Below are 20,969 nucleotides of genomic sequence, written 5' to 3'. Positions count from 1 at the left end.
GCAGAGACTGGAGGCTGGAGCAGGGCAGATGCAGGGCAGGTGATGGCAGAGGGTCTGGCTCTCCTGCCTTTGGCCGTGTGGCTCCAAGACCGAGGGAATCCCCCTCCCCGCCCCCGGAAACACGAGTCCCCATCGGAAGCACGAGAGCCCCTCCCCAAGCCGATCCCACCTACCGCTTTTGTCCAGAGTCAGCAAAGATCCACGGTGTAACCGGCAGCTCCATTGTTATGACAATGGGAAAAATTCTTCAAATTGACACAGTAATAGGAAAACACTCAACCCCCAACAGGGTGTCAGGTTGTCACCAAAACTACGGGAAAAGCAAAAAACCTCCAACATTTTTAGTGCTAGAGAATCAAGGCATTACTATATTCTGACCAGGATGTGCAACAGAAATAATTTCATCCACACATAGTCCAAGTATGCACAGAATTTTTTTTGTTTTGTTTGTTTCCTGGCAGTTTTAGTGACAGAAGCATCCATTGCTCATTTAGGTAAGGCTGACCCCTGACACGGACTCTCCTCAGCTGTGTCTCTGACTCTCTGACTCAAGAGAACACTGAGAGGCCTGAGAGCTCTTGTTGCCTGTGGAACGCTCCAGCTGACATCCACCAAAAGCTGTGGAGGTGCAGTCCTTACACACCAGTCCCCCAACAGGCTTGAATGTGAATCAGCATTTCCCAAAAGTGCCAGGAGTCCTTGGCTCTGTGCTGCTTGTCTGGAGAGAAGGTCCTGGACTACAGCTTTGCTACAATTCAGAGGTAAAGGGGTTTTCGGAGTTTGTTCGGGCCCTATTTGACTTCCCAAATGAATGGCCTTGCTGTTGGCATGAAGGGGCACTGGCCAATCAGAGCTTCTGCACAGCAGCCTCCTGGCAGGCTCCACATTATAGGCATTACCTTCATTAGGATAACAGGATCAGTTCTTTACTGCATGCTTGCATGATAATAATTTGGGACCTTCTTTGTATCTCATGCAGGAAAAGAGCTGTTAACAATACCATGCTACTTAAACTCACATTGGGATGTAGCTCTATAGTGGTTCACAATGAAGCAGATTGCCTGCTTTGTCACTGCCAGCCCTGCTGACCCTGCGAGTGACCATAGTATATCCCATGCCTGTTTTGCCTCCAAGCAATGCTTGGCTTGCCTTATTAGTGTGGAATAAATAGAAGAGTAATAAAATGGACAATTAAATGGATCACTTTGGAGGACATCCTCGTGCTTTCGCATGTCAGCCCTGTATCTCATGCTCCCAAGGCTTGTTACTCATCATCAAACATTTTAATGGAAAAACCTCAGCTCTCATGTTACATGTGAATAAAAGTGCATCAGATCATGGAGAATTCTGCTGGCAGGAACAGGACAAAACCCTTCCAACATTCACTTGCAGTTGTCCTGGATTTCTGCAGCCCTGTGTGGAAAGCTGCTGTAGGCAGAGTGTTTGGAGTTGGTTTCATGGCCTTTATGAAAGATGTGTGGAGCGGGATGCAGGGCTCTCCTAGCAGAAAACTGTTTGTCCAAGAGCAGGGCCATGGTGCTGGCAGAAGCGGAGCGGCCCCGCTCACAGCCCAAGAGTCTGTGAGATGAGCCAGGCTGGGGAGAAAAGACAGCGAGGGGCTCCAGCCCAGCTGCTTCACCTGCCGTGACTGTTCCATGGAGCTCTGCCATTGGGAGAAAGTCGACGCCAGACGAACCACTGAGCTTTCATCTGCTGCTGGAACTGCTCCGCGATAGCTCCTGTTTTTCCTGAAAGAGAACCCGGCACATCTTCTAATGCAGGTCATGGGGGGATTTTCCTCTGGCATTTTGGGTCTTTGTTCCAGTGAGGGGACAGTGAGGTCTGACTGATACCCAGAAGTTAGTTACTTTATTTTCTTGCTTTGTAGACATTCTGTTTGTTAACGAACGGTTTTTTCCACTTTCATCTGTTAGTATTAATTTCCTATTACTGGAAAGGGATTATTGGAATAGTTGAGAGGACATGACTTGTTTCATAGTGTCCTGTTTTAAGGTGTCTCAACCTGTCAGACAAATGGCTTCACATAGGAACATCCCCAAGGCTGCTGAGGGGAAGGCACAGAGGAAGACAAACCTGGTGTTTCTGAGGGAAATTCCTTGACACCAAACCAACCTGAGTTGTCTAACAGCTGACCTGACGTTTCGAGACATGGGCCAAAGGGGAAACCATTCTGTGTGTTTGGTCAAGGCCAGGCTATACTCAAGGCAAAGGTGTGTCAGTGCACTTGGCTTCTTCTCTCATTGTGTCCAGCACACACAGGAGCCCAGAGCTCCTGCAGAAACCATCACGACACTCAGTGGGAGAAAACTTGTGTCCAGTCATCACACAGAGCTGGGGTGTCCAGCACTCCACCTCATTGGAATAAGGAGTTGTTCCAGCCCTCTTGGAAGGAGCTGAGATTTGGCCTTCAGATCAGCTCCTTCCCAGCTCTTCATTTGCTGCCCTGGGTAAGCTGCTGCTTGTGCCAACACTTGTTTCACAGCTGACAGCCCTGCTCTGCTGGCGAGCAGCCACTGCGGGAGCTTTTGCTGGTGACATTGAACCTTTCAGATCTTCCTAAGGAAAGCTCAGGGCAGAACTTGTCAAAAGAGCATTGCTGGGGCGATGCTTGTAACATGAAATCTTTCATCTCTGCTCCTTGCCTCACAAAGTAAGTATTTTGAGGATGCATGTTTGCTACTCTAGAAACTCCTCAGGTCAGTCAAACCGTAACAGAACATGATTTGAGATCTGTAATCTCACTTTAATTCATTGTGCAGAAAACTGAAGGAGCACTTATTGTGAGCTCTGTGTCTAGCCTAAATGACTTTGCCACCAAGAACTTGGAAAAGTGGGGAGAGATAGAATTAATAGCACAAGGATCTGCATTGTGATTCTCCCACAGGCCTGAGGAAACAGCCCAGTTCCACTGGGCCAGAGCTTTTTACCCTACATCAAAACTTCATGCTTCAGATTGTGGTGGTGAATCCCCTCAGCCTTGTCAGGCCTCTCTGTGATCTGAGAAACACTTGTTAGATTCGGCCTTGCTGAACAGCCCCTGGGCTCAGCTCCTCTGGAGCTTATCCCAAACACGGAGTGCTCTCAGGAACTTGTGCTGTCTAACGAGCTCCTGGAGTTTCCAATGAACAGCCTTGGGAACTGCTTTTCTTGCCTGGATGGCAAAACATCCTTCTTGTCACACTTTCAAAGACAGGGTTGTGATACAGTATAAGCACTTTGTTCGTTAAAACTCCTAGTAAGGAACAATAAATTTCAGCAGGGGGTGAGACGGGTGTACACTTTGACCACGTAGTTTCAAATCACTGAGCAGTGTATGCATACTTCCTGCTGACCACAGAGACATCAGAAGTTGCTTAACCGGTTTTTGAGAATTCTTCCCTAGGCTAGGAGGAACCAGCAAGAAAGAATCAGGTGCCCCCCTCTGCGACCATCAGGAGACAGATTACAACCCCCAGCAACGGGCCGCAGAGTACTCCAAGGAAGGACATGTCAGCTGGAATAGAACTGCATAAAAGACCGTGGGGGGAAGAGGGAACTGCGCGCCGTTTGTGGAGCAGAGACTCCTGGCCGCCCAGTGCTGTTTGCTTACTGTCCCTTGCTCTAATAAATTTTAATTGATTAGGACTGACTTGATTCGGTTTTCAGTCTAAATAGGGTGCTGACCCAAATTGCAGCCATGACAAAGCATTTTATGGCTGAGGCCCACTCTCTTGTGGCCATAAACAGCGCCCAAAAGGAGCCCCTTGGAGCTCTCCTGGACCACAGTGGCTGCCAGCAGCAACCTCCCTCAGGGTGGGGCCTCTCCGAGCCAGCGAGCTCTCAAGTTTGCTGCACTCGCAGGATTGCCCATCAACAATAGATCCTGTGCCAACAGCCCCTCTCGTGGAGGCTCCAGTTTAACTACTGTTAAGCTTGAGTGCTGTTAAGCTTTTAGGCCGTATTCCTTTTTATCCTTTTCCTTTCTGTCCCTTTGTCAAACTCACATAAACACAGACACACCGATAGACAGACACAGGGAGTTCTTGGTTAATTTCTGTTTTGATCAACTGCATTTTGTTTCTTGCTTTTTTTCCTTGCTGTGCCTTAATTGACTAGCAAGTACTAGTGTGAATGTTGCCAAGAGATTTTGTAGAGCTCTTGTTTAATATTCGATATGATTTTCCTGATAAATGTGCTTGTGAATTTTTAAGCAATATCAAACAGTAGTTTGTAACAAGCCTTGGGAGTATGAGGTACAGGATCTGACACTGGAAAGCAGAAGAGTCTTTCCAAAGTGACAAGTTCAATTGTCCATTTTATTAGTCTTCTATTTATTTCACTCTAACAAGCCAAGCCAAGGTTTTCTTGGAGGCAGAATGTGTGTGGGACGAACTAGGGTATTATCCCATAGCTCTGAGCTGAATGCCACTCAGGAGTATAAATAGATTTGAGGAACCCTTGTCACTTGTTGGCCTCACAGTCCACTCATCTTTCTGCAGAAGAATTGCAAACAACACTGTTGGACTGCTGTATAGGGTAAATATACATACAAATGTATTTTGCAAAGCAGTGCATTTTTTCCCACAGCATCTTCTAACCTATGAAATTGTGATTGAAGAGACCTCTGAGCCAGATCTCTGTGAGATTGCAAAGGAGCAAAGTTTTGTGATTTGGGCACACTTCTCTTTGTTTCCTTGCTCAGGCCTTTTGTGAGCACAGAATACATCTAGGTGGAAAACTTTTGACTGTACAGAATCTGTTGTGTCCATTGTTCCCCAAACATATCAATAGGTGGACTTCTATTGTAATACCAAGTCAAAAATGGCAGCACAAATGACACAAAGAAAACATGGCAAAGGAGGAAGAGGAGAGGCCCAGCAAGGAACTGTATGGTGACACATGGCACACCAAGTGAGCTGAACTCTCATAACCATAGCACATCTCCACTAGGCTAGCAGATGCTGGTCTTGGATTCCCTTCTTTTTTTTAAAAAAATACAGATAATTAAAAATTTAAAAAATGAAGTATATCATCAAAACAAAATATATACAATTAAAAATATATCATCAAAATTTTAAAGATACTATCAAATGTTGAAATTGTCATGGGTTTAGGTCATCAAAAGAGCAGAGTAGTCCTTGGGTGATGTAAAGTTGTTTATTGTAAAGGCACATCAGTCTCAAAAGACGAAGAGTCTGAAGTGTTAAAGTCCATGCTAAGAGCTTTTGGTGTAGAGTCAGAATTAAAAGCAGAAGGTGCAGCCTAGCAGAGAGTCCTAAGCAGAGGCAGAAGCTGCAGCCAGGTCCAGAGTCCTGAGCAGAGGCAGAAGTTGTGGCCAGGTCAGGAGTCCAGAGACGAGGCAGAAGTTGCAGCCTGGTGCAGAGTCCTGAGCAGAGGCACAAACTGTGGACAGATACAAAGTCCCGAGTAGAGGCAGAAGATGCAGCCTTTTCCAGAGTCTCGACCAGAGGTAGAAGCTGCAGCCAGGTCCAGAGTCCTGAGCAGAGGCTGAGGCTGTGGCCAGGAATAGAGTCTTGAACAGAGTTAGGAGATGCAGCCTGGTCCAGTGTCCTTAGCAGATGCTTAAGCTGCAGCCAGGTCCAGAGTCTTGAGCAGGGGCAGAAGCTGCAGCCTGAGAGAGTCCTGAGCAGAGGAAGAAGCTGCAGCCTGAGAGAGTCCTGAGCAGAGCCAGAAGCTGCAGCCAGGTCCAGAGTTCTAAGCAGAGACAGAATCTACAGCCAGGTCCAGAGTCCTGAGCACAGGCAGAAGTTTCAGCCAGGTCCAGAGTTCTAAGCAGAGACAGAAGCTACAGCCAGGTCCAGAGTCCTGAGGAGACAGAAGCTGTGGCTTGGTCCAGAGTCCTGAGCAGAAGCAGAAGCTGCAGCCTGAGAGAGTCCTGAGCAGAATCAGAAGCTGCAGACTGGTGCAGAGTTCTGAGTAGAGGCAGAAGCTGCAGCCAGGTCCAGAGTCCTGAGCACAGGTAGAAGCTGCAGCCTGGTGCAGAGTTCTGAGCAGAGGCAGAAGCTGCAGCCAGGTCCAGAGTCCTAAGCAGAGACAGAAGCTGCAGCCTGGTCCAGAGTCCTGAGCAGAAGCAAAAGCTGCAGCCTGGTGCAGAGTCCTGAGCAGAGGAAGAAGCTGCAGCCAAGCCCAGAGTCCTAAGCAGAGACAGAAGCTACAGCCAGTTCCAGAGTTCTGAGCAGAGGCAGAAGTTGCAGCCAGGTCCAGAGTCCTGAGCAGATGCAGAAGCTGCAGCCTTGTCCAGAGTCCTGAGCAGAGGCAGAAGCTACAGCCAGGTCCAGAGTCCTGAGCAGAGACAGAAGCTGCAATCTGGTGCAGAATTCTGAGCAGAGGCAGAAGCTGCAGCCTGAGAGAGTCCTGAGCAGAGGCAGAAGCTGCAGCGAGGTCCAGAGTACTGAGCAGAGGCAGAAGCTGCAGCCAGGTCCAGAGTTCTGAGCAGAGGCAGAAGCTGCAGCCAGGTCCAGAGTCCTGAGCAGAAGCAAAAGCTGCAGCCTGAGAGAGTCCTAAGCAGAGGCAGAAGCTGAAGCCAGGTCCAGAGTCCTGAGCAGAGACAGAAGTTGCAGCCAGGTCCAGAGTCCTAAGCAGAGACAGAAGTTACAGCCAGGTCCAGAGTCCTAAGCAGAGGCAGAAGCTGCAGCCTGAGAGAGTCCTAAGCAGAGGCAGAAGCTGAAGCCAGGTCCAGAGTCCTGAGCAGAGACAGAAGTTGCAGCCAGGTCCAGAGTCCTAAGCAGAGACAGAAGCTACAGCCAGGCCGAGAGTCCTAAGCAGGGACAGATGTTGCAGCCACGTCCAGAGTCTAAAGTAGAGGCAGAAGCTGCAGCCAGGTCCAGAGTCCTAAGCAGAGTTAGAAGCAGCAGCCAGGTCCAGAGTCCTGGGCAGAGGCAGAAGCTGTGGCCAGGTCCAGATTCCTGGGAAGAGGCAGAAGCTGTGGCCAGGTCCAGAGTCCTGAGCAGATGCAGAAGTTGCAGCCACGTCCAGAGTCCTGAGCAGAGGCAGAAGCTGCAGCCAGGTCCAGAGTCCTGAGCAGAGGCAGAAGCTGCAGCCAGGTCCAGAGTCCAAAGCAGAGACTGAAGTTGAAGCCAGGTCCAGAGTCCTGAGCAGAGGCAGAATTTGCAGCCAAGTCCAGAGTCGTAAGCAGAGACAGAAACTACGACCTGGTGCAGAGTCCTGAGCAGAGGCAGAAGCTGCAGCCAGGTCCAGAGTCCTGAGCACAGACCGAAGCTGCAGCCAGGTCCAGAGTCCTGAGCAGAGACAGAAGCTGTGGCTTGGTCCAGAGTCCTGAGGAGAAGCAAAATCTGCAGCCAGGTCTAGAGTCCTAAGCAGAGACAGAAGCTACAGCCAGGTCTAGAGTCCTAAGCAGAGACAGAAGCTACAGCCAGGCCGAGAGTCCTAAGCAGGGACAGATGTTGCAGCCACGTCCAGAGTCTAAAGTAGAGGCAGAAGCTGCAGCCAGGTCCAGAGTCCTAAGCAGAGTTAGAAGCAGCAGCCAGGTCCAGAGTCCTGGGCAGAGGCAGAAGCTGTGGCCAAGTCCAGAGTCCTGAGCAAAGGCAGAAGTTGCAGCCACGTCCAGACTCCTGAGCAGAGACAGAAGCTACAGCCAAGTCCAGAGTCCTAAGCAGAGGCAGAAGCTGCAGCCAGGTCCAGAGTCCTAAGCAGAGGCAGAAGCTGCAGCCAGTTCCAGAGTCCTGAGCAGAGACAGAAGCTGTGGCCAGGTCCAGAGTCCTGAGCAGAGGCAGAAGTTGTAGCCAAGTCCAGAGTCCTAAGCAGAGGCAGAAGCTGCAGCCAGGTCCAGAGTCCAAAGCAGAGACTGAAGTTGAAGCCAGGTCCAGAATCCTGAGCAGAGGCAGAATTTGCAGCCAAGTCCAGAGTCGTAAGCAGAGACAGAAACTACGACCTGGTGCAGAGTCCTGAGCAGAGGCAGAAGCTGCAGCCAGGTCCAGAGTCCTGAGCACAGGCAGAAGCTGCAGCCTGGTGCAGAGTCCTGAGCAGAAACAGAATTTGCAGCCAGGTCCAGAGTCCTAAGCAGAGACAGAAGCTGTGGCTTGGTCCAGAGTCCTCAGGAGAAGCAAAATCTGCAGCCAGGTCTAGAGTCCTAAGCAGAAGCAGAAGCTACAGCCAGGTCCAGAGTCCTAAGCAGAAGCAGAAGCTACAGCCAGGTCCAGAGTCCTGAGCACAGGCAGAAGCTGCCGCCAGATCCAGAGTCCTGAGCAGATGCAGAATTTGCAGCCAAGTCCAGAGCCCTGAGCAGAGGCAGAAGCTGCAGCCTGGTCCAGAGTCCTTAGCAGAGGCAGAAGCTGCAGCCAGGTCCAGAGTCCTAAGCAGAGACAGAAGCTACAGCCAGGCCGAGAGTCCTAAGCAGAGACAGATGTTGCAGCCACGTCCAGAGTCTAAAGTAGAGGCAGAAGCTGCAGCCAGGTCCAGAGTCCTGAGGAGAGTTAGAAGCAGCAGCCATGTCCAGAGTCCTGAGCAGATGCAGAAGTTGCAGCCAGTTCCAGAGTCCTGAGTAAAGGCAGAAGTTGCAGCCAGGTCCAGAGTCCTGAGCAGATGCAGAAGCTACAGCCAAGTCCAGAGTCCAAAGCAGAGACAGAAGTTGAAGCCAGGTCCAGAGTCCTGAGCAGAGGCAGAATTTGCAGCCAAGTCCAGAGTCGTAAGCAGAGACAGAAACTACGACCTGGTGCAGAGTCCTGAGCAGAGGCAGAAGCTGCAGCCAGGTCCAGAGTCCTGAGCAGAGGCAGAAGCTGTGGCTTGGTCCAGAGTCCTGAGGAGAAGCAAAATCTGCAGCCAGGTCTAGAGTCCTAAGCAGAGACAGAAGCTACAGCCAGGCCGAGAGTCCTGAGCAGAGACAGAAGTTGCAGCCAGGTCTAGAGTCCTAAGCAGAGGCAGAAGTTGCAGCCTGAGAGAATCCTGAGCAGAGGTTCAAGATACAGCCTGGTCCCGAGTCCTGACCAGAGGTACAAGATGCAGTCTGGTACAGAGTCCATAGAAAAGGTAGAAGGTGCGGCCTGGTCCAGTGTCCTGAGCAGAGGCAGAAGCTGTGGCTTGCTACAAAGTCCAGAGCAGAGGCAGAAGCTGCAGCCTGGTGCAGAGTCCTGAGCAGAGACAGAAGCTACAGCCAGGTCCAGAGTCCTGAGCAGAGGCAGAAGCTACAGCCTGGTCCAGAGTCCTGAGCAGATGCAGAAGTTGCAGCCAGTTCCAGAGTCCTGAGCAGAGGCAGAAGCTGCAGCCAGGTCCAGAGTCCTAAGCAGAGGCAGAAGCTGCAGCCAGGTCCAGAGTCCAAAGCAGAGACAGAAGTTGAAGCCAGGTCCAGAGTCCTGAGCAGAGGCAGAATTTGCAGCCAAGTCCAGAGTCGTAAGCAGAGACAGAAACTACGACCTGGTGCAGAGTCCTGAGCAGAGGCAGAAGCTGCAGCCAGGTCCAGAGTCCTGAGCAGAGGCAGAAGCTGTGGCTTGGTCCAGAGTCCTGAGGAGAGACAGAAGCTACAGCCAGGCCGAGAGTCCTGAGCAGAGACAGAAGTTGCAGCCAGGTCTAGAGTCCTAAGCAGAGGCAGAAGTTGCAGCCTGAGAGAATCCTGAGCAGAGGTTCAAGATACAGCCTGGTCCCGAGTCCTGACCAGAGGTACAAGATGCAGTCTGGTACAGAGTCCATAGAAAAGGTAGAAGGTGCGGCCTGGTCCAGTGTCCTGAGCAGAGGCAGAAGCTGTGGCTTGCTACAAAGTCCAGAGCAGAGGCAGAAGCTGCAGCCTGGTGCAGAGTCCTGAGCAGAGACAGAAGCTACAGCCAGGTCCAGAGTCCTGAGCAGAGGCAGAAGCTACAGCCTGGTCCAGAGTCCTGAGCAGATGCAGAAGTTGCAGCCAGTTCCAGAGTCCTGAGCAGAGGCAGAAGCTGCAGCCAGGTCCAGAGTCCTAAGCAGAGGCAGAAGCTGCAGCCAGGTCCAGAGTCCAAAGCAGAGACAGAAGTTGAAGCCAGGTCCAGAGTCCTGAGCAGAGGCAGAATTTGCAGCCAAGTCCAGAGTCGTAAGCAGAGACAGAAACTACGACCTGGTGCAGAGTCCTGAGCAGAGGCAGAAGCTGCAGCCAGGTCCAGAGTCCTGAGCAGAGGCAGAAGCTGTGGCTTGGTCCAGAGTCCTGAGGAGAAGCAAAATCTGCAGCCAGGTCTAGAGTCCTAAGCAGAGACAGAAGCTACAGCCAGGCCGAGAGTCCTGAGCAGAGACAGAAGTTGCAGCCTGAGAGAATCCTGAGCAGAGGCAGAAGTTACAGCCTGGTCCCGAGTCCTGACCAGAGGTACAAGATGCAGTCTGGTACAGAGTCCATAGAAAAGGTAGAAGGTGCGGCCTGGTCCAGTGTCCTGAGCAGAGGCAGAAGCTGTGGCTTGCTACAAAGTCCAGAGCAGAGGCAGAAGCTGCAGCCTGGTGCAGAGTCCTGAGCAGAGACAGAAGCTACAGCCAGGTCCAGAGTCCTGAGCAGATGCAGAAGTTGCAGCCAGTTCCAGAGTCCTGAGCAGAGGCAGAAGCTGCAGCCAGGTCCAGAGTCCTGAGCAGATGCAGAAGTTGCAGCCAGTTCCAGAGTCCTGAGCAGAGGCAGAAGCTGCAGCCAGATCCGGAGTCCTGAGCAGAGGCAGAAGCTGCAGCCAGTTCCAGAGTCCTGAGCAGAGACAGAAGCTGTGGCCAGGTCCAGAGTCCTGAGCAGAGGCAGAAGCTGTGGCTTGGTCCAGAGTCCTGAGGAGAAGCAAAATCTGCAGCCAGGTCTAGAGTCCTAAGCAGAGACAGAAGCTACAGCCAGGTCCAGATTCCTGAGCAGAGACAGAAGTTGCAGCCAGGTCTAGAGTCCTAAGCAGAGACAGAAGTTGCAGCCAGGTCCAGAGTCCTGAGCAGAGGCAGAAGCTGCAGCCAGGTCCAGAGTCCTGAGCAGATGCAGAAGTTGCATCCTGGTGCAGAGTCCTGAGCAGAGGCAGAAGCTGCAGCCAGATCCAGAGTCCTAAGCTGAGACAGAATCTACAGCCAGGTCCAGAGTCCTGAGCAGAGGCAGAAGCTGCAGCCAGATCCAGAGTCCTGAGCAGAGGCAGAAGCTGCAGCCATGTCTAGAGTCCTGAGCAGAGACAGAAGTTGCAGCCAGGTCTAGAGTCCTAAGCAGAGGCAGAAGTTGCAGCCTGAGAGAATCCTGAGCAGAGGCAGAAGATACAGCCTGGTCCCGAGTCCTGACCAGAGGTACAAGATGCAGTCTGGTACAGAGTCCATAGAAAAGGTAGAAAGTGCGGCCTGGTCCAGTGTCCTGAGCAGAGGCAGAAGCTGTGGCTTGCTACAAAGTCCAGAGCAGAGGCAGAAGCTGCAGCCTAGTGCAGAGTCCTGGGCAGAGTTAGGAGTTTCAGCAGGAACTGCAATCTTCTTGTGCACGGTGGTGATGGTGGTGAGGAGAGAGGGAGGGAGAGAGTATCTCCCCAGAGCATGGATTCTTATTTACAAATTACCCAATGAGCTAAAAACATGAATTTGAAGCATTTCTTCTAAACTTATTAGAATTCTAGTATAACTTACTATATATACCCATACAACCAATCTGTTCCATCTGAAGAATGTAAGCAATATTCTTACTATATTTTTATTATGTCTAAAACTATGTTTTTGAGCTCTGACTGAAGCTTGTTTTTGAAATTTGTTTTTTAAAGTAGGTCATAAAGCTTTAGCTCTTGAAGGCACTTAAAACATATTCTTACTTAAAATTTAAGCTTACACCTCTATTTCATGTATGAGTGGTTTAATATATTTTAGATAAATATCTAATGGTTTTAATTCAATACCTGCATCCTTATCTCTCTCTGAAGAAAATCATAAAGATCTCTCTGAGAATGTCAAAGAGACCCCTGTTTCACACACTCCAACAATCAAAACCCATTTATCCAACCTACAGATAACTATCAGAACCTATGTATAACTATAACTATATATCTATATGTACATCTATAACTATAAAGGCTAATGCATGACTCCTATTCTTCAATCAATCTTCAGGCAGTTGGCAGCTTCTTCCGGAGCTTGGAGGAAAGAAAACTCTTCTGCACCAGAAGCAAGGGCGTTGTGGGCAAATGTTCATAGGAATATCCAGAAGGAAACTCTGTACCAGTCAGGTCTGCAAAATGGAGACATAAAATGTAACAGAGGCCGCAGTGCAAGTCTAAAGCATCTGAAGCTCCATATTTCACGGGACATATTTCCTGGAAACTTCTAAATAGCTGCACAGGGAAACATGCTCCTGGCAAGTGGCCAGGGGCACACCCTGACCCACTTGCACAGAGCTGCCAGGGGAACAGCCTGGCCTCTGGCTGCCCTGGGTCAGGGAACCTAGAGCTCTGTGCATTCCAGGAATGGCTCAGCTGCACATGCAGCCTCCTGCTCCTCTCCCTGCCTCACAGCTGAGCAGCCCTACAGCTCCACAGGGCACTGTGAGCAGCACAGCTCATGGCAGGGGGCACCTGCAGGGCAGAACTGTTCCCTGGCAATGTGCACAGGCTCTCCAGGCTGGCACAAGACCCTTTCTCCTGCCAGAGAGCAGCCCAGCTCCCACCTTACCTCTGTGTGAGGCTGAGCCATGCTCAGCCTTCACCTTGTCCTCAATCTGGAGTTGCTTCAGGCCCCCTGAGCATGCCATGACTAAGAAGGGCAGTGGAGAGAGCAGGGGCAGATATACACCCTTCCTCAGTATTTTGTCATTTTTGGTGCAGCTAAAAAGTCAAATCCGGTGGTGTCTATCTCAGCACTTGGTCAGCTTTCTGGAGAACATGAAGCCTTCACCAGCCCAAAATGCTGGAGAGTTTTTCCCACACATGTGGGGGCTGGCTGGCAGCACACTTCTTCAGCTTGGTGCCCATCACCTTGTAGAGGGCAGAGGCGAGCCTGGTGACTACCATGCGGACATTGGCACTTCGGACAGGCAGTGCCTTGTTCTCCAGCAAGGACCAAAGCACGGGCAGGGCATAGCGCTGGACGACTTCAGGGCTCCTGGCATGAACCCCTTCCACCAGCTCTGCCAGGAGAGAGACACAAGCTTCTTAACCAACAACCTCAATGCAAACAAGGATCTACCTCTAGTTTTGCTTCTTGGAAGCCTCTCTGGCTAAGAGCAGCGAAATAGCACACAGAGCCCCACAATCCAGAAATGGCCAAAGCCGCTGATCCTCCCCAAAACAGAACCACCAACCCGTCAGGACAAATTTCTCCAGACAGAGCCTTGTATATTTGAGACCCTTTGTACCTTTACTAAATTCTTTCAAAATCTGTTTCTGCATCCACAGATTGATGCAGTGAACAGATTAATGACTGAAATGTCAACTTGCCTTTTATTTCCATTAGGAAGTTGTCTAAACCCATACTGAAGATTTGGAAATGCACCACAGAGAAGCAATTGAAAGATTTCTAATAAAAAGAATGATTCAATTTTTGTGACACTTGATATCAAGTGCCAAAACTCTAATCTGGCTCTTCCCTTTGCTCATTGGCACATAGCAAAGGACAGTATTAGACCACACTTCCAAACTGCAGCCCACCAGAGATGGGTGCTGCTTGACAGTTGTTTTAGAAACATCAGTGACTAGCTGGTATCTTTGGCAGAATGCTTTTGTGCCTTCCAACAAACAGCTGTTTCAAACCTCACGGTGTCTTAGATAACTACCCAGACCCCATTGCCAGGGCATTTGAGCATCTCCATATTTAAATGGCATTTCCCCTCCCAAAGTTAATGTCATTTTTCTTACAAGGTGCACTGAAAACGCAGAATAGAGAAAGATGCTACACAGGGATTGAAATTTAACCGAAACATGAGTGTTTTCTCACATTCTCTCTGAAGCCTGCTCCTTGCTTATTTTCTGAACTGAACTATATCAAACCAGACTAAAATTTACTACCAACAGGCTCCTTGCATGGCAGATTTGGCTGAGAGATCAAACCCTGAAAAGGTCTGGAGACCATTCTTATTTTCTGATCAGGCAAAATGTTATGTAGTAGCCACTTCTTATTCTGTTGTGGAAGAGACTTCATTTTCTCTATGCTGTAAATCCACTAGCAGTCATCAACATTTAAACAGCTCCTGAAAGTACCTCAAACCAATTCTACTAAGCAGGAAAAGGGTTATGGTAACCGTTTCAAAATGGGACTTAATTTGAGTTTAAAGGTAATTAAAGACATTGCTCACTATGGGATTTGAGAAACGGCTGCCTGTTCCTACTAGATCACATAGAGAACATCTGCTCTTTGTAAAGTAGTCCTAATTTATGTTTAATTCCTTTATTTGAAAAAGAGATCAAAATAAAATAAAAAAAAAAATTTCCTCTTCCTGGAGATCTACTTTATTCAAATGCTCTTTAAAGGGCCTGTGACATTCCCAATCACTGAACATTGCCCTTTCAAGATTCCTAATGAAGACACAAAGTGCATGAAACCATGCATTTAAAGACGCTGGCACACTTAGCAGCGGATTTAGCCCCTGTTAAAGCAAGGCTATAAATCATCTTGTCTACCATACATTAAGATTATAATTTTTCCATTCTTTGGCTGTTGCTGACATAGCAAGCTCCTCTGAGGAATTAATTATCAGCTGCATTTGTAGCATTTAGGACAGCACTGACACAGGAAGACACTGTTTGCACACCCTGAAATGCTCAGTCCAATGCCACTTTGACAGCACAGGCAGGGAGCCTCAGCACTCTGCTTCTGCTCCTCTGCCCCCAAAGGCTGTCTTGCACCAAATCCGTGCCTCTAATCTGTGTGTTGAGTTTTGACCTAAGCTGTGACCCCCAAGCACTGCAGGGTTCATCCTCAAAACTTTCCAAGAGCAGAACAAGAATTCTGTGAGGACAAAACAAACGGATACCCCTGCAACAGCACTTGCCACCATTTTCCCTAAAGGATCACAGATGTCCCTGAGCTTCCAAGAGAGGAGCCAGCTGGGTATTTTTAGCCCCTGCCTTTCCTGCAGGTGGGTTCTGAGATGCCCCAGTGAGAGCTCAGCCCCCAGGCCAAGCGCCGCCCCCATCTTAGGTGCTGCACAGCTCTGCAGCAGCCAGGAAAAACCTGACAAACACACTTGCCATGAGGATGGGGCAGGAGGGACAAGCTTAACACCTCCTGATTTGGAGCAGCTGCTCAACTGTCTATTCACAGGCATTCCCTGTAAATACTCCCTGGGAAGAGCTCTTGGCTTACAAGGGGAGCCCATACCTGTGATACGCTCTGTGACATCCAGCAGAGCTTGGCCACTCAGTTGACTCCATTGGTGGCTGAACTCTTTCATCAGTGATACTTTATCTGCAGGAGAAACACACGATTCTGCTCACTCTTCTGAGGCCATAGGAGAAAGGACAGTGGGGAGGGAAATGGGCAGGGGCATCTCCATTTTATACAATCAAGTAAATTTCTGCTGATTTTTGAATCCTTTGCTTCTTTTGTTCCAGCCTACTTGGGAGGGATTTAAATTCCCAAAAAAAAGCTCTCCTTTCACATTTGTAAATGCAAAGTTGTCTGCTGTACCAGGAGCTATGTTAAACATTTCACATCAGGGACCTCAAGAGTTCGATCACACGTAAGCAGTGAAAGGGCTTTGCAATCCAGAGCAAACAGGAAGAAGCCCAGTCTTGGGATCCTTGGGAAAGGCACTGAGTCAGGCTGTTCATGAGTTCACAGAGCAGCTGAAGTGGTGAAAGTAGAAACTCCCCTTGAAGACTTGCCTCTTCAACACTCCATTTTTCAGGCATATTTCCCCAGTGCAGCATTTTCAGAGCTGACATAAATCTCTGCAGCAAAGGAATTTAGAGCAGCCCTTGCTTGTGCAGGTATTTGCTACAGCCATTCTGCTCCATGCAATACAACATGTGGAACAAGGCATCACTGACAGCTGGATTTCTTTCTGTTTGTTTTAAGAAAATGAACTTGGTGAATTATAACTTCCCCTTTGAAAAATGAAGACAAAGAAGAGAGGTATAAAATAGGCAGCTAATGCCAACAATGTGGAGCCTTCCATGAGGCTGCTCTGAAGAAGGTCTGATGGGCCAGTGTCCCTTCATGCCAGCAAAGCTATTAATTTGGGAAGTCAAATGGGGTCCAAGGAAACTCCAAAAACCCCTTTGTCTCTGAATTGTAGCAAACCTGTAGTTCAGGAGGGCTCCTGGCACTTTTGGGAAACGCTGATTCACATTCAAGCTTGTTGAGGGACTGGTGTGTAAGGACTGCACCTCCACAGCTTTTGGTGGATGTCAGCTGGAGCGTTCCACAGGCAACAAGAGCTCTCAGGACTCTCAGTGTTCTCTTGTGTCAGAGAGGCAGAGACACAGCTGAGGAGAGTCCATGTCAGGGGTCAGCCTTACCTAAATGAGCAATGGATTCTTCCAGAGCGTTCACAGCTGTGGCATGAACCCCGGGGTCCTTTGAGTTCAGGTTTCTTGTAATTCCTTCAACCAAACGTATGATCACCGGGTTCATGGCATCTTCCAGGATGACTATGATTTCTGCCAGCACGTCCAGTGCCATCTGCTTCACTTTCTTGTGTGTGTCAGATATTCTCAGGACAAAATAATCAAAAATCTGTGGAGAGAACAAACATCATGAAAGCTGGATTAAAATGTCCTTGTTTGAAGAGGAGATGTAGAAATGAGCACTCAGCAATGTAAAAGATGAAAGTGATTCTTTCTGTCAGGTCAGTTCAGCTCTTCCTTGCACAATTTCACTGTTTTCCTGTGGGCCACTCACTGGAATAGCTGTGCAACCTCATTTTAGAGTAAAGGTTTTCATCTATCCTTAAGAGGTTTGTATGGGGACAGAATAGTTCCTATGATCTTTCTCTCCCCCTATAAATCCTTAAATTAATTCCATTTATTAATTCAAAATACTTCCTTTTCTTTAGAGGTATGGAAGCAGATATTTACAATACCTGTTTTTCAATACAGCTGCCTCAAGTACTGAGGGCAAATATGATTTTGCCAAAACTATGGCTGGAAGAGATCTAAGTTTTATTTTGTCTGTCTCAGAACCTGCGTCTGGAGAAATGCAGGTCTCTGATCAACTCTTCCATAGAATCCATATAATTTGTCTAACTAACACGTAGACTTGTGAAATTTAATGTGCTGTACAGCCCTCATTAGAGTAGGTTCAGTTCCATGACAGCCATTTGGACTCGATTATCTTGAAGGTCTCTTCCAGCCTAGAGATTCTGTGATTATTAGGCACCATTTTCTAGAGAAAGGGGAAAAGCAGCTACTGGGAAGAGATTGAAGAGATCTGTCCTTAGCCCTTTTTTCTCCTTTTCCAAAGAGAAAAAAAAAAACAAAACCAAGAAGGATGAGCACCTTTTTTACCAAGTGGAATAGAGACAAGGATGGAAAAGAGAAGCCAGAGTTGTGCCTGTGCAAGACAGGCTGGAGTTTACAGAAGTATCCTTTTAAAAACATTTGGTTTAAACCAGCCCAGCCTGATACTTCTCTTCCCCATCCAAACCCATTTTGTGTCTAGAGAATAATTGCCATGCTTTTGGCAATTCCCTTGGCTGGATTCCCTTCACTTCACCAACTGGGAGCAGGAGACTGCAGAAGTTACACTAGTGGAAAATTCTGTCATCATCTGATGAACAGCATCAACAGGCACCTGCCAGACAAATACAGCTGGACTGAAAGAACTTGTCCTGAAGCCTGGACCTGAATTAAATTGGTCTGGGTAACAGAGACCAGCCTGTCCCAGACAGCCAGGATGTAGTGCCAAGACACATCACACTGAATTAACTTTACTGCTACAGGCCCAGGAGAGGAGGTAAAGGGAAGGAACTGTGAAGATACCCGACATACTTGGACAATGTTAGTGGCGACAAGCTTGGGGCTGGTTTTGCACAGGTCTAGGAGGAGTGCCACTCCTTCCATCCGTGTCTCAAACCCCTTGGCTTCCAGGAGGTCGTAAAGCTTCTGGAGCTGCTCTGTTTCATCCATGGCTGGAGGTAATGCGACCTGGGCTTTTGGACGGTGTAGGAGGCGTCCATCAGAGGTCGACTTCAACCTGGAAAATAAAACCAAATTACCACTTGTTGGTGATAATAACTGCAGATATTTGTGAGCAAAACATCTAGAGGAGCTTTCCTAATGATGTGATTTCAAGCTAGAAAATCATGAGGCTCTGAAAAACAACGTGGACCTCATGACAATCATTACGGGACACAGTCTGCAAATATTATTAATGAAGATTTAGGCATTTTTTATCAAAGAGTATTTGAAGGAAAAGGAAACATTCTCTGGCCATCTCTGCCGGAAACATTTTCCTGAGGAAGAGACATGTCAAGCCTGTCATGTGCTTTGTCACATCTAACAAAAGTGCTCAGTACCGTTGACTAGAAAACAATGTGGCCTGGGGCTTCTTTGAGCCATCACTCCTCTTTTTCACAGGGCTCTTGACAGATGGGCGTTCTCCCTTCTGCTCTTCTATCTCCTACAAAGACATAGGGAAACCCCATGGATTTTTAGAATATAAAACAGGAAATTCCCTGTTGAAAACACAAGTTCAAACCAGCATCACTGCTACCAAGGCCTAGAGAAACATTTCCTAACTTATAGAAGGAAATAGACCAGAGATTCAGTGATGCCAACTCTTTGTTTGCAGTAGCTCAAGACAGGTTATGGGTGGTGCCATACTGAGCTGCAGTCTAAAATCCCAAATTCATGAGTCTTGAGCATAAATGGGAATGATGCAAACTGGTAGGCAACGAGTGTTCTTAAAGGAAGCAGCAGAACAATTTGGACTCTTTGGGGGTGGGCCCATTGTGTTGGAAGGTGATTTGGTTCAACCTGGCTCTCCCTGTTCCTGCACAAGGGCATACTCCCTTCTATTATGTAGTTAAAAAAGGATAAAAAAAACCCCTCAAATAAACAAATTATTTTCTACTGGATGCTGCTGAATTCACCAAGCTTCTTCCAGCTCCACAGGGCTTGACAGCAGGGCAATATTCCCAGAAGACAGACAGTAATTGTAGTAATTAGGATTGATGTGGACATATTTTGCATTTTTGGAAATGTTCTTGGCACTACTGCTTCCAGTGTCTTTTGCAAAGGCTCTGTTATCTTCAGAAGCACCATTCTCACTTAATTGCTTTACTGGGGCAGAGCAGGGAGAGCGCAGAGGGGGGTTGCCCTTTATTGTAAAGCCATTTTCTCCTCCTCCCCTTTCCTCTTTGTGACCAATATTCAAAATATTCAAAACCCCACTTTTTGCCTAATAATATCAGTTCCTTTGTGGTCTGCAGATGAACAGGCTGGGGATTAACAGCTCATTCCCAGGAGCAAAATGATTCAACAGAAGAGGAATGAGATAAAGACAGATTAGGTATGTTTGATCTCTATTAGCAGTGGCAATACTTGCACAAAGGAGACATTTCTTCTGCCAAGCACTTACTCTCTTCTTAATTCTTCTCAGAATATCTTCCAGGTCATGGGCAGGAACGGATCGTTCCAAAAGCATTTTACATTTTTGATGATTCATCAACATCTTCACCATCTGCTGTCCATAACGCCTATGGAAAGATGAAAGGAAGACAAGGAAGGAAGGAAGGAAGGAAGGAAGGAAGGAAGGAAGGAAGGAAGGAAGGAAGGAAGGAAGGAAGGAAGGAAGGAAGGAAGGAAGGAAGGAAGGAAGGAAGGAAGGAAGGAAGGAAAAGAAAGAATAGTGAATAAACAAAGGAAGACTGATAGCAGAAGAAGCTGATACCCTAAATTCATCAGATGCAATCCTTGCATGAGAAGACATTGCCTACTCAGCAAAGAGAGAGAAAAACACCATTTCACTCTGAAACTGTGGGTGTGCTTCTGTGGGATCAAAGGATCCCAGGGAGCAAGGAAACCCATCTGCTTTGTTACCAGATCCTATTAGCAGTGCCTTGCTGCCATTGCACAATAATTTGCCTTTCTTTAAGTGGCAGGAAAGCCAGGACAAAACATCTCATGCTTCCTACTGATAATTCTATACTATATGTATGCACAGGGGCAGCTAGTTCCTCCTGTGTTCTTGGCATCTATTAATTCAATCATCAGAATAAGGGGATTTTGGTGGCATGGTAAGATTTTGCCACTAGGAAACCACAGTTTTCTTCAAGAAGAAATTTGGAGGTCATTGAGCCACAGATAACAGCACTCTAGAAATCTGCAGAAGAGGTTTAGAAAGACTGAATACATTGGCTGAAGAGCCCTGAAATATTTCTAGGAAAGTCTTAAGTTAATGAGAAATAGATGTTTGAGATCCTTCAGTGATGAACATTAGACAGCACTTTACCTTTGTGTTGTGCAGCTAAGACCAAACAAAACTGTTTGACTGGCTCATCGGAGCTCTTTTGATCTCAGTAAACAATCCTTCAAGTCACAGGAAGTTGGCAATGCTCCTTCTTGCTGGACAACCTCAGGTTACCCAGTGCAGTCATTTCCCCAGGCAACCCAGAGCAGTGGTCACAGCACCGAGCCTGACAGAGCTGGAGAAGCATTTAGACAATGCTCTGGGGCACATGGAGTGACTCTTGGTGTGTCCTGCACATGGCCAGGAGCTGGACTTGATGATCCTGATGGATCCCCTACAACTCAGGGTATTCCATGACTCTATGGCCCTTACCCACACAGTGACATAACTTAGTATTTCCTTTAGTTGCCACTCTTTTGTGGTTTTACCTTTACAGACAGAGCCCAAACAGTTTCCTGTCTCAGAAGGTGAAATGAAGATCATTACCTTGTGTCCTTGTGACAGTCCTGAGCGAGTGTCCCTGCCGCATGCGCCAACCTCTCAGCCCTGGCTGTGCCTGCGAGCTCCGTGACTCCAATTTTCTCCAGCAAGGACAGGAGCAGCTCAGCCGCACACTTCCGCACCTGGACGTGGCGGCTCCTGGGAAGGGGAGAGCAAACATTGGGTCACAGGGAGAAGGAGCAACAGCAGAACAGGCCTTGGCCAGAGCGTGC

At 48.2% G+C, this 20,969-nt stretch overlaps 1 protein-coding gene across 1 annotated transcript in view; it reads right to left on the bottom strand.

The window, feature by feature from the left end:
• Positions 1 to 12,797: 12,797 nt before the first annotated feature.
• LOC130250876 (TOG array regulator of axonemal microtubules protein 2-like) overlaps positions 12,798 to 20,969 on the bottom strand; it is a 29,879-nt gene continuing 21,707 nt past the window's right edge. Inside the window, exons 15-21 of the mRNA XM_056486989.1 lie at positions 20,743 to 20,895; positions 19,426 to 19,543; positions 18,362 to 18,465; positions 17,835 to 18,039; positions 16,365 to 16,581; positions 15,223 to 15,309; positions 12,798 to 13,033 (exon numbers count right to left, since the gene is read on the bottom strand). Coding sequence (XP_056342964.1) covers positions 12,798 to 13,033; positions 15,223 to 15,309; positions 16,365 to 16,581; positions 17,835 to 18,039; positions 18,362 to 18,465; positions 19,426 to 19,543; positions 20,743 to 20,895 — 1,120 coding nt within the window. The remainder of the gene's footprint in view (positions 13,034 to 15,222; positions 15,310 to 16,364; positions 16,582 to 17,834; positions 18,040 to 18,361; positions 18,466 to 19,425; positions 19,544 to 20,742; positions 20,896 to 20,969) is intronic.

The sequence above is a fragment of the Oenanthe melanoleuca genome, chromosome 3 (assembly GCF_029582105.1).
Source record: "Oenanthe melanoleuca isolate GR-GAL-2019-014 chromosome 3, OMel1.0, whole genome shotgun sequence".
NCBI lineage: Eukaryota > Metazoa > Chordata > Aves > Passeriformes > Muscicapidae > Oenanthe > Oenanthe melanoleuca.
This window is presented reverse-complemented; position numbering and strand designations above follow the sequence as displayed.